This window comes from Trachinotus anak, unplaced genomic scaffold (assembly GCF_046630095.1).
Source record: "Trachinotus anak isolate AG129_WGS33_773 ecotype Australia unplaced genomic scaffold, CSIRO_AGI_Tana_v1 ptg000012l, whole genome shotgun sequence".
Classification (NCBI taxonomy): Eukaryota; Metazoa; Chordata; class Actinopteri; order Carangiformes; family Carangidae; genus Trachinotus; species Trachinotus anak.
In genome coordinates this window covers 20,477,373-20,489,258 of record NW_027273863.1, presented here as the reverse complement: position 1 = coordinate 20,489,258, position 11,886 = coordinate 20,477,373, and the positions used below count along the sequence as shown (strand labels likewise).

General features: G+C 38.7%; 1 protein-coding gene across 1 annotated transcript; it reads left to right on the top strand.

The window, feature by feature from the left end:
* Positions 1-4,547: 4,547 nt before the first annotated feature.
* On the top strand, positions 4,548-11,883 carry ltb4r2b (leukotriene B4 receptor 2b). The gene is made up of 5 exons (XM_071491873.1): positions 4,548-4,715; positions 8,187-8,745; positions 9,356-9,556; positions 9,673-9,716; positions 10,214-11,883. Exons 2-5 carry the CDS (start codon positions 8,188-8,190, stop codon positions 10,467-10,469), a joined length of 1,059 nt encoding a protein of 352 aa, XP_071347974.1. The 5' UTR covers positions 4,548-4,715; position 8,187; the 3' UTR covers positions 10,470-11,883.
* The last annotated feature ends 3 nt before the right edge of the window (positions 11,884-11,886 follow it).

Here is an 11,886-nt window from a genome sequence, read left to right as displayed (position 1 = left end):
CCTGTGGCGATGAACATGACAGCCCCCCTTTTCGGCTGTCACTCTTCCCTCTCCTCCCCCTTTCTTCTTCTCTTTTTTTTTTTTTTTTTTTTAACCCCACTCCTCCTTCCTCTCTCTTCTCCCCACCAACTCCTCCTCGTCCCTCCTTCTCCTGAGTCTCCCCTCCCTCCTTCCTCTCCACCGCAGATCTGTTTCTCATTATCCTCTGTAGTCTGCTCTCTGTCTGAGTCAGGAGACGAAAAACTTAAATAAACACACTCTCTCAGGCTCTCTCCGCCTCGGTCCAGCTCCTTATTCCCCCCCCCCTCCCCTCCTCCCCCCCCTCCTCCTCCTCCTCCTCCCCCCTGTCTCTCCCCTCTGTCCTCTTTCCTCGCCCTCCTCTGGTTCTCACAATCATCAGGCGTATGTTATACTGGAGTGTAACTGGGGGCTTGTTTCACTCTCCCTGTCATCCTCTTGGGGTTGTGTGGGCAGGCCTTGGATCCTGGACTGATCTCAAGATGTTACAGTCTGGTTGGGGAGAGGAAAAAGTGCTACCAGCAGGGCTGACGCAAGACTTTTCGAGGCCCTAAACAAGACTTGACAAACCCTTCCCCACCACCATCACTGAATCCCAACATGGCACCAGGCCACCGGACTATAAGATAATCACAGAGTGAATGTTTAAATTATTAGTGGTTAAAAAAAAAAAGTATTTTCAGTTTGTTTGGGACCATCCCCCTGATAGCTGAAAGTTCCCATTTAGTTTGCTGTTGGCCATGACTGTGAGCCTATGAATTAGACTAGACTATATATGTATGATTCAAAAAAAGTGTCAAATAAACTTCTGCAAAACATTTCCAATGACAGAAATGGGGTCAGTGCACCTGACAAATTCTGTACCCGACAATCTGACACCAGGTGTAAGGAGGTGGAAAACTGTGCAGGGTTCGATCTACACAAAGCTTCTTCTGTCACCTCTTGTGAACAAACAAAGGCAACACTGTGAACTGTGAACTGTGCACAATTATTCCATTGAATTAATTCATTTCAAACAAGCTGCATTTGTAGGGGGGTGTGTGACATGAAATACAATCCATGAAGTTTAGTTTGAGTAGCAGTTGAATATGTTTTAAAGCTTTTCAGTCACTAACATCATGACATTTTACAACACTTTTTCCTGCATCTTTTCAAGCCGAAGGGAAGCAGTACAAGTACTTCATTCACGGGACAAAGTAATCTACCAGCGATATACTACTATCTGACTGGAGAACCCAATGCAGCGCTGGAGTACATCGCCTTGTGTTGTGGAAAAAGCTGAGACCAGTTCATGTCTTTTTTGGTGGAGACCTGCTTCAACACAGTGATCTCCCTGGAATGGATGAGGAGCCAATAACACAATAACAATCCGAATCAGAAAACACTGTTAATGTGTGAACTGTAACTATACAGTAACTTCGTGAGAAAAAAAAAATCAGTCAAAACCAAAGGACAGTTAAATCTTGTCTTCGTTCTTTATTGGTTGGCCTGGTTACTTTCTGAATTTTAGCTGGTTAAATCTCTGCTTTGTCCCTTCCTGCTCTTTATCGACACGCGGGCTTTACTGTGTTTCAGAACAGCTCAACTCACAGCTTTTTATCACTGATGTATTATTCTGTTTCTTTTGTCAGACAACTGAATAAAACTGTGATTTCAAATGCTACCTGTTAACCAGGTGAACAGTGACATATGACACATGTTCATCACAACATCTGCATTGTGTGATTGGTCGAGGTGAGTGATATCAAAGAAACAACAAGTTGGCTTTCACAGGCATTAGTTGTATATGAGCAGACAAACGCCCCTGTTTTGGTAAAGTCAAGTTTCCTCATCCACACTTGATGCCTTTGACTTGATCTAAGTCTCCATCAAGTGTACAATATCTTCATCTCCTAAATGACAGTGTCTTGGTTTGCCAAAGTACAAAATGAATAGTTATTTCATAAGTTTTTAATAGTGATTGAGCAGCAAGACTCCCAGTGACTCCTCATGTAACCGGTTGAACATGAACTTGAATCTGAGGGAAAAAAGTGCTGGTGCTGTACCCACATCCTCAGCGGTTGTTCAGATACAGAGCATTTCTAGAAATGGAAAGTTTTGGGGGAGTTGTGAAACTGTAGCGCTGAATGGCTAGTAAATTGTTTAAAGGACTGCTGCAATGTGATGGATGAGTGCAACACACAGGAGGAACTGCTGAGTGTCAAGTTTATGAGAGGAGGGTCAACCAAAAGGTTTCATTCCTGTGGACGTGTTGCCCTCATGTGGTGGGAGAGAGAAGTTTGACTGTAACTTTCCTCAGAAGTCACTTGTGCTCTCACAGCCTGAGGACACAGATTGTTGTTATCAGTGGAAAATCTTTTGTAACTCGATTCCTGACTGGTGTTCTCAGTCAGTCAGAGAGACACTGACATGATTTATTGACTGACTGAATCCATGGCTTTAACTAAAGTACATTTTGTGGTGATATGATATACACATGATTTGTGCTGTTAAACATTACTTTATCTATATATAATTACAGTGTATTCTGACAATGTGTGTTCAGACAAGCTGAAACAGAAGAGTAATGATTGAAACATTTTCTCTTTTCACACATAAAACATGTGTATATACATATATATATATATATATATATATATATATATATACTAAAATAAATAAGTACTAAGATCAATCTATGAACATATAAATTCACACTATCCAGAGGTATTCCAAAACGTAAAATGTTTGGAGAGATTATAAAATATATGATGAGTCTTTGATACATTGATACAAAGTAAACAAAAATAAATGTGTTTTTCTTATATATTAATACTTATACTACGTTTACCCACAAACTTATTTGGCAAATCAAATTTGTTGTTTATCCTAGAAGAGAGGGTTATTTTCTGTGTATATAGTTTAGGTATCAAGCTGCTATGTAACTAATTCATATTTGCTCACTTATGAGACTAAACCAATTTCTCTAATATCAAATATTTGCAACTCATAAACTCAAATAGTCTACCAGCAACTACAGCTAAGGCTGATGGGAATGTCCTCAGTTTGCCCATAAAACAAAGTAGTAGACATTTAATATTTGATCTAATGATACATTAGATGAAAAGACAGACAAGCAGCAAACTTTTTACAACTTCTCCTGAGGGAAACATGAATATCTGTGGAAATCCATCCAACAGTTACTGAGACATTTCACTGAAAACCACAAATGTTACCTTTCACTCTTAAATTTGTTGAGGACATAAGCCCTTAATTCATTTAAGTATTCTTAAAGAGATCAGGTGTCCCTTAGCAATGCCCCAAAGTGGTGTTAGTCAAAAGGTTGTAACCATATTTAGTCCCGGTATTTCCTGTGACTTAATATGACATTCATGTAAATATATTGACCTTCTGTTCCTATAATTTTTTGTTATATCACTTGCAGGATTTCCCTTAAGTCCGAGCAGCTCTTAATAATGAAGAGTTTTTGTGTCAACACTTGCAGTAGTGTTGATACTAGAAAAAAAACCTTGGTATTCAATCAAACTGCAATAATGTGTGCAATCACACGAAATGAGACATAAACTTTCACAGTCAGAACATAAAAGAGTACGCCAACAATTTAGCACTGCTGAACAAGCTTTAAAGTGATGCAGCAGGAGAAACCTGGAGATTCTGGTAGCAGCTAATGTAGCCTGGAACTGCAAGCTTCAGAAAAAGACATTTTCAAACTGTGGTCTTCAGACCCAGCTGGCGCTGACTCAAATGACATCGCTTGAGGCATTTTTTATCAGAGTTCCTACAGCTCCCTCTGGATCCACAAAAGGCTCTTTACAACTTTTTGAACATACACAGTCGTACTCTTCAACACCTGTAAACACTAAAAGTGTTGTTTTGTTTGGGGTTTCGTGAGAACATTTAATTTATTCTGGCTTCAACTTCTCCATTTCAGCTGCTCAGTGGCCAACGAATCACATACAATGCATCAGATAATGTGCAGTTCCAGTTTGTAAGTGTGAGGCTGGATTCATGTGAACGATGACGCTGAACAAGGTTGTGCATGTTGAGCAAACTTTCTTTTGAGGGATGAAAGTGTAACGAAACAGACTCATTCACTCAGTCCTTGAACTTCTTCAATTTGGAAACAAGCATTCCTGTCAGAGACTTGTATGAACTAGTGAGTGTGAGTTTCTGTGTGTGTGTGTGTGTGTGTGTGTGTGTGTGTGTGTGTGTGTGTGTGTGCGTGTGCGTGTGTGTGCGGGTGTGTGCCCTGCATGCATGACGCTGCTTTGAATCACCTATCTGTTCCCTCATATTATGCAAGAATAAATGAAAGAGAAGTGCCTCTGAGCACACAAATATACATTTTGATATGTTTTGAAGAAGAATGCAAGTTTGTCTACAAACAAACCCGTTATGCATACTGTGTTATAGTGCAGATACTTGAGATACATTACACAGGATGCTCATATATGGAGAAGAATAGTGTGCACTTAAGTCAGTGAGTGTTTTAGGGAAGGACACACCTCTGTGCCTCCCTCTCTCAGACTACAGCATGTCGCAGCCTGTGAGGGAGGACGTGATTCAGTTTATGATCGGCTGAGCTCGCAGAGACGCAGTAGGAGAGAGACGCTGTAAGAGCCGCACAGAGCAGAGAGCAACAGTGGGATATTTGAATCTGACACACAGCACAGAGAGAGACATCGCGCCCTGGAAAGGTCAGTCATTCTTGAATGTTTACTGGAAAATGCTCAACACCTTGATATTCAACCTCCTGGTGACATTTTTCTTCAGTCTCTGTGTCAGATTTTACTAACATCTGCCTCTATCCCATTCCCTTTTTCCATCTTATAATAATAATTTACTTTTCTTGACTTGATTATTTACACATAGTAGATTTATTACAAACCTATGACTCATTATTTTAATACTTGTGGAAAGGCTAATCTATCACTATTACTTTACTGGCAAACAGAGTTTCTGGCAGAAACAAGTGGTTTGCAGAGTTGTGGGGATTTTCAGCCTTTTTTAAAAATGTGTCTCAGGTTTTGTTTTGTTGATTTTGCTGCACTTTACAGTGGAAATACCTTGACTTGATTACCATTTATCAGTTTCTCTTGCATAACCTTTATAATCCTTTTTCTAATTTTTCTTCTCCCTGGTGTGCTTTGTTCATTATAACACTACATTTATAGATATAGATGTTTAGTTAGTTCGTTTATAGTTATGATTCTTGTGTATTTTCCTGACCTGACAGAAAGCATGGTCGCCTCTTGATTAGAAAAGCTTTATGATGCGTTTCATGACGAACTTTACTTCTCTTATCAAGAAACAAAAAGTTGTTGAAACACTGTTTTCACCTGATAGCATCAGGGTGTTGCTTTGTCTGGACTTCTGTTGCAATTCTTACCAGTGATGTAAGTCTGGCATTCATCCACTGTGTTTACTCGTTCACTCTCATATAAAGCTATAAGGGGAAAATAAACAGTTGGCTTTAGTGGGACCAGAGCAAAGAAACAAGGACCTAAACAGGAAATAAGGACTTGATGTTCTTATTGTCACATGGGTTAAATGTGGCTTTGTGTATTTTAGATTGTGATGTGACCAGTTTTTGAATCAGTGTCTAATATTTCTATTCTGACTGGCATATGCAAGTCAGGGACACATACAGGGATGTGCTTTTTATTAAAGGTCAACCTTCTGTGACCTCTGCACTCTGTGGGAGCAGTTTCCATGTGAAAGGACAGTGAGAAAGACTCACTGAGAGAGACAAATGAAGATTCAAAAAAAATGTATGTGAATCAAAGACTGTGTTGAAATCCTGCTTTGGTTTGACGCAGTACTGGTAATGTTTGGCATGTTTTAGCATGTTGCCTCTACATTTGAGCTACGCTGTTGGCTGCGGGGTCTGATGTGAATATTTTTCAGGCTGCGTCAGGGTGGCTGCCATCCTCTACATCTGTAGAATTAGTGGAAAAATATTTCTTCAAATTCAGCTGCTGGTGCACTATTTTCTCCAGTAGATTGCCATTTTTGACAAGTAGGTTTGGTAAGAAATCTGATGCTTAAGATGAAGGGCAATTTGATTTTCAACTGTGGTCGACGCAATCAATACTGTCCCCGACAAGCACCCAACTTGTCACCAAAGAGCCAAGTCATTGCTTCAGTGTTTTGTTCCTGTATTTTTTATCATCTCTTTTACCACATCTTTTCATCATTCGCCATTAGAAATCATTTCCTTCAAGGGGAAATAGATTTTGTACTGAATGTTCCTGTAAACTTTAAAGAGGAGTGACGCAATGGCAGTCCACTTCATGCACACACAGACATATCAGAGCTCCCGTATGTGAGGACAGTGTGATCCAGAGATGAGAGGTCAGGTTATCAGTCCCAACCTGGCCAACTTCAAAACTTAAAACGTCTCATCACTTCCTTTTAATAAAAGCTTTTGTGGAGTGTACCTACTTCATGATATGTGCTGAAAGCAGGTCTAGGACAGGTCTCTGCTGGCATACACAGCAAACCCACCAGTGATGGTGAGGTTAGATAGTTTTATTTGAGAGAGAAGACAGTGGAGGTGTCGAATTATTATGCCTAGCAGAGATTATCTCTCTATCCATCTCTGCCCCCGTAACACAGCAGTGATAAACAGGTTGTTTACAGAGGGAAGTGAAACAGGTTTCATGCAGAAGCTCATTTCTCCACTTGTAAAAAAAAATCCACCATGTTTGAATCTAATTACCTCATTAGATAGTAAATCCTTATTACAAGACAGTATGTCATAATTTTGAGATACAATGCAAAGATCTTTTAAGATAAGAACTCATAATTATAAAATTCAGAGCTCAAAATTTTGAGATCAAATTTAACTGTCATAATTATGAGAATTCAGGGAGCTTCCACTGACCAAGAAATTAGAAATCAAATCAAACTTTTGATCATGCTCACTTACCCCAACTATACTAAATTCCTGGGATATCATATCCCATTTAGGAAACATTTGTATTTGTTAAGTGTTCAACCCTTGAAAGAATAGTTCAGCATTCTCCTAGTCTCTATAAATTAAATTGTTTTCATATTTATTTTGCAAACACAAGCTAGAAAAACAAGACAGCATGTGCTAAATACTGAGCTTCAGGTGTGTATTTTTTGACTTTGCACACAGCTAAGCTTATCTTTTGTTAGCCTTTATGCTAAGCTAAGCTAATCACCTCCAGACTCCAACTTTGTACTTAACACGCAGCCATTAGTGATCGCAATCTTCTCATCTCATGCTTGAAAAAAGAAAAATAGTAATGAATAAGGCATAAGCTTACTTTGTCATGTTTCTGGGTATTTAGGGGAAATAGACGAGTTCAACGGTAACTTAATTTTAATGCCAGACATAGTTGCAAGTTTACGAGGCACGCTAAAAATGGTACCTCTGCTTGAAACGACACACTTTCCAAAAGGTTTAGCTTTGAGTTGTAATTACTGACAGTTATAAGCAATTGGTAAGAACAGCTGTTAGGTTGCCAGTTTGTGGAAAATCCACCTACAATATGACCCTTTTTCTTGTCTTTTTAGCTCTGTCATTCAGTAGATAAACCTGTCTAATGAACTATTTGCCCATTTCTCTTCCAGACCAAAATCCATTTATAAACTCTTACATCTACAGACTTTATTAGACTATATTAATGCATTAGAATATAATAATGCAGTTGTAAACAGTAGTTGTAAACTAATTAGCAAAAGTAATTATAAATGTTGATAAGAAAAGTAGTTAATTAATGGATTTTGGTCCAGATGTCCTGCAGACCATTTACAGAGGGCAGGCAGGCAAACAGTCCATTGGAGAGCTAAGAAAGAAAGAAAGAAAGAAAGAAAGAAAGAAAGAAAGAAAGAAAGAAAGAAAGAAAGCATCATGTGGGAGGATATTCCACAACCTGGCAACCAAAAAGATGCCCTTACCAATTCCATGCAAAAGCATGAGTAAATAATTAATAGAGCCCTTAATTACAGCTTATAACCTTTTAGAAATGGTGCTTTATCAGAAAGTGATACCATTTAGACTAATGTGGTCTAATACGACAGTAGCCTGCTGCAGTGGATCCTGTCCTCATATATTCAGGTTTTGTTGAAACTGTTTAAGAGCGGTGTTGAGGTATTTTAGGTTCTAACTTTGTCTCTTTGATCAAAACTCCCATTAGCATGAATAGCACCAGTAATCCCACCGAGACCCCTGAGGATCCCAGTGTTGTGAGCAATGACTTCTCCACAACCTTGGGTGCCCTCATCCTCGGCCTGGTCTTCCTCCTCGGTGTCCCTGGCAACTTCTTCATCGTGTGGAGCATCCTGGCACGCATCCGACGACGCTCAGTCACCACCATCCTCATCCTCAACTTGGCGCTTGCTGATGGCTTCCTCATGATCCTCACTATCTTCTTCATTATCTACCTGGCCATGCAGACATGGGTCTTTGGTAACGCCATGTGTAAAATCCTGTTCTACTTGTGCAACACCAACATGTACGCGTCCATCTTTCTGATCACACTGATGAGTGTGCACAGGCTGGTGATTGTGGTGTTTCCAAGGAGATTTTCCTCCATAGTCAGCAAGAAGATTATAAAGAGGGTGATTGTGGGCATGTGGATACTAGTGGGGGTCATTTCTATCCCGTCCCTGGTGTTTCGGGATGAGAGAGAGGACAGGGATGAGCTGGATAATTTAAGGCTGGTGTGTGCGCCCAATCACACCCTTCCTCAACATGTAAGTACACGAGAGATAACAACTACCATCTTTTATTAACCTTATTGTTTTCTTGACGAATCAAAGTATTTGCTCTAAAACCCTTCACAATTGGCTAAAGCCCTGTGTGGTGTCATGAAATCATTTGTTTTGTCCAACCAAATGCACAAAAACTCCAAAAGATAACTGAACCTCTTTTCCAAAATAACTGGAAAAAGTACTATTATCATATAACAATGATACATATACTGACTTTGTTTCAGCATTTGCTTTGCTGTTGCAGGATTAATCATTGTTTCAGGACTAAACACATAAAGTGTGTTTTTCTTGCTTTTATAGGCCCGGAGCAAACATTTATTTTTAATTTTGTGTCATTTGCTGATTTATTTATTCATTAGTGATTTGTCACTTGGTCTGTGAACACAGTTTCTTGTTGTTTTGGTTAAGATCAAATCTTCAAATGTCTTGGTTGGACAAACCGTAGCATTTAAAACCAACTGCAACTACTCATGTCACATCTACTCTCGTTGCTTTGCCTTGTTTTGACAAATCCGTTCATGTCTGCTGAAGCCCAAAGTGACCATTACTGTGAACACATCTGCTTTTTTTTTTTTTATCCTCCTGTGCGCAGGTGCGTTTTCAGTACTCCTTTGAGACAGTGGTGGGTTTCATTCTTCCTTACTCAATCATCATAACCAGCTACATCCTCATCCTGAGACGCCTGAGGCAGACCAAGTTCCATCGGAAGGTCCGCAGCGAGAAGCTCATCCTGGCTATTGTGGTGATGTTTGGCGCTTTCTGGCTGCCGTACCATGTTATCAACATGATACAGGTGCGTGAGGGGCATCATCACGGTATCATTTATCACATGAAATCTGCTCACATTTCTGCTTTTAAGATCAGTGGTTTGACCTTTTGAATGAACACTGTGTTTGTGTTGGCTCCAAGGTTGCAGCTGAGTGGTACAACGATGGTCATCCCACAAAAGAAGTGTGAGTAACAAAAGATTGTCATCATTTTTTTCACCCACATTCTCAAACCAAAATATTTTTCACTGACATAATTTTGTAGAGATTTTAAACATGCCTGGAAATTATTATGAGAAATAAATTTTATTTTGTTGCCAACATTGTAAACACTAAAGCTTTTCATATTGGGCAAATTCAAACTTAATCAGCAAATCCAGCAGGCCTTTAAGTTATTTTGTCTCTCTTTGTAGTTTGTGGTTATTTTGTACCCATTTGTGGCCATTTTGCATCTCTTTTATAGTCATACCGCCATAAAGCACCTTAACCCCTTGGGCCCCAAGGTCTGCACCCAGTGGGCCTGTTCAGTAATCAGTCCATGGTTATAATGTACTTCTATCAGTTAATTTGAGAGGAAGTTAAGCTCTTAACAATGTCACCAAACTTCAATTTCATTTTTCACAATCCCTAAATAGAACGTGTTTTAGTTGTGGCTGATGCCTAAAATGTCTGTTTATCTGTAGATTGGACAAGATCTCAAGGTCCAGTCGTGCAGTGACCTCAGCTTTGGCCTTCATCAGCAGCTGTGCCAATCCTGTCCTCTACACCTTCGCTGGGAAGTCGTACATAAGGCAGAATGGCTTCGCCTTCATGGCTAAGCTCTTTGAGGGCATATCATCGGAGCAATCCGGAAACAAAAAGAGTCGAACCCTGGGTACAGTGGGAACCAGTTATGCTGAGTCCAGCACAGGGTTTCACTCTGTACAAAATGGCAATTGAGGTTTGACGGAAAAATACAAAACTACTTGTGTATTTTGTAGATTTTGGTTGAAGCAACATTTGAGATATTGGTGTGTTTCAAACATACAGCACAGACAAACCCAAAGCACCAGCTGAGAGCTGAATGTATTTTGTTTTGTAGAAAAAAAAATGTTGAAACATAAATTTGACTGGAAGTCAGCGGTCCTGCCACAAGGAATGATATTGTTCGTACCTGACCTGTATATCACAATTGTAAATAGCCTTTTTTTTTACATTTGTATTTTATTTCATTTTGTAGCAGTTGCTCAGAATAACACTTGAAAAATGAAAACACAATTTATAATTATTAATAATTACAAAATAACAACAACACAGTACTGTACCTTGGGAAGCAATTGCACCATGAGAAAAACAAACTTTACTTCAAGTCCCCCCATTAAGAATTTATATGCAGAATATAAAAATTTCTTAAATGGTTTATAACACTGATGAAGTTTGCACAGCTGTATTTACATTTTAAGGTATTTATATCTTGTACTACGGCGTCATAATTCATATTATTACAACTGTGTTCCACTATATCGTCAGTAATTTCCTGTTTATACAGCAGCCTCTACTTGTGGGTGTTAATAAATAAATATATCTGCTTTCAACTACACACATAACATAGTATTATGTGTTACAAACCATTTATTACGTTAACATACTCCCTAAAAACGCTAAATAGGGGAATTTTAAGTGTCGTCGATGAACCTATTAAACTGGCCCTTCAGATGAACGCATTTCTGAAAAGCATTATTGTTGCTGTGTACATTCCTGTTTTAGGCCAAGGAGATTCCCAGACCACTTATATGTCCTCAGTCAGTACTTCCACATTTCTTTATTTAGGAATTTCATCATAACACAAAGGACACGTTTCTTGATGTAAAACTCAGATCCACTCTTGAAATATTTACTGTCGAGGGTAGATCACTTTTCCTCTGTGAAATGTCCACAAGTGTAAAAGCTTTGATCAAACTTTATACACAAACTGCCCCCAGTTTTCCACTACACTGGAAGTGTCTATAATGACAACCTCAATGAAATCTTAAGGCAGACTCTTTGCCCCCGTTTTATTTATTTACAGATTTTATATTTTTTTCAATGAGATTTGTAAATTTTATTTGTTTTGATTGTTAATTCCATGGAATTGGATAATGCATTTATAACTATTACCAGCATTTTGAATATCTGTTGTTGCACAATGTAAACATTGTAATGCATTTTTATGCACTGTACTATGTTTTTTGTAAGAGATTTTGTTTTTATGCCTATTGCTATGATTAAATGGGATTTTATTGTTCAATAAGCCAGGTGTTTAATGGCACTTAAGATAAAGTTTTTTATATTCTACACATAATAAAAATTGCATAATCACATCTTTATAATAAAATCT

Coding starts and splice junctions, on each gene's coding strand:
- ltb4r2b (XM_071491873.1), top strand. CDS start 8,188: ATGAATAGCACCAGTAATCCCACCGAGACCCCTGAGGATCCCAGTGTT. Junction 8,746..9,355: donor ATCACACCCTTCCTCAACAT/GTAAGTACACGA, acceptor TCCTGTGCGCAG/GTGCGTTTTCAGTACTCCTT. Junction 9,717..10,213: donor GGTCATCCCACAAAAGAAGT/GTGAGTAACAAA, acceptor GTTTATCTGTAG/ATTGGACAAGATCTCAAGGT.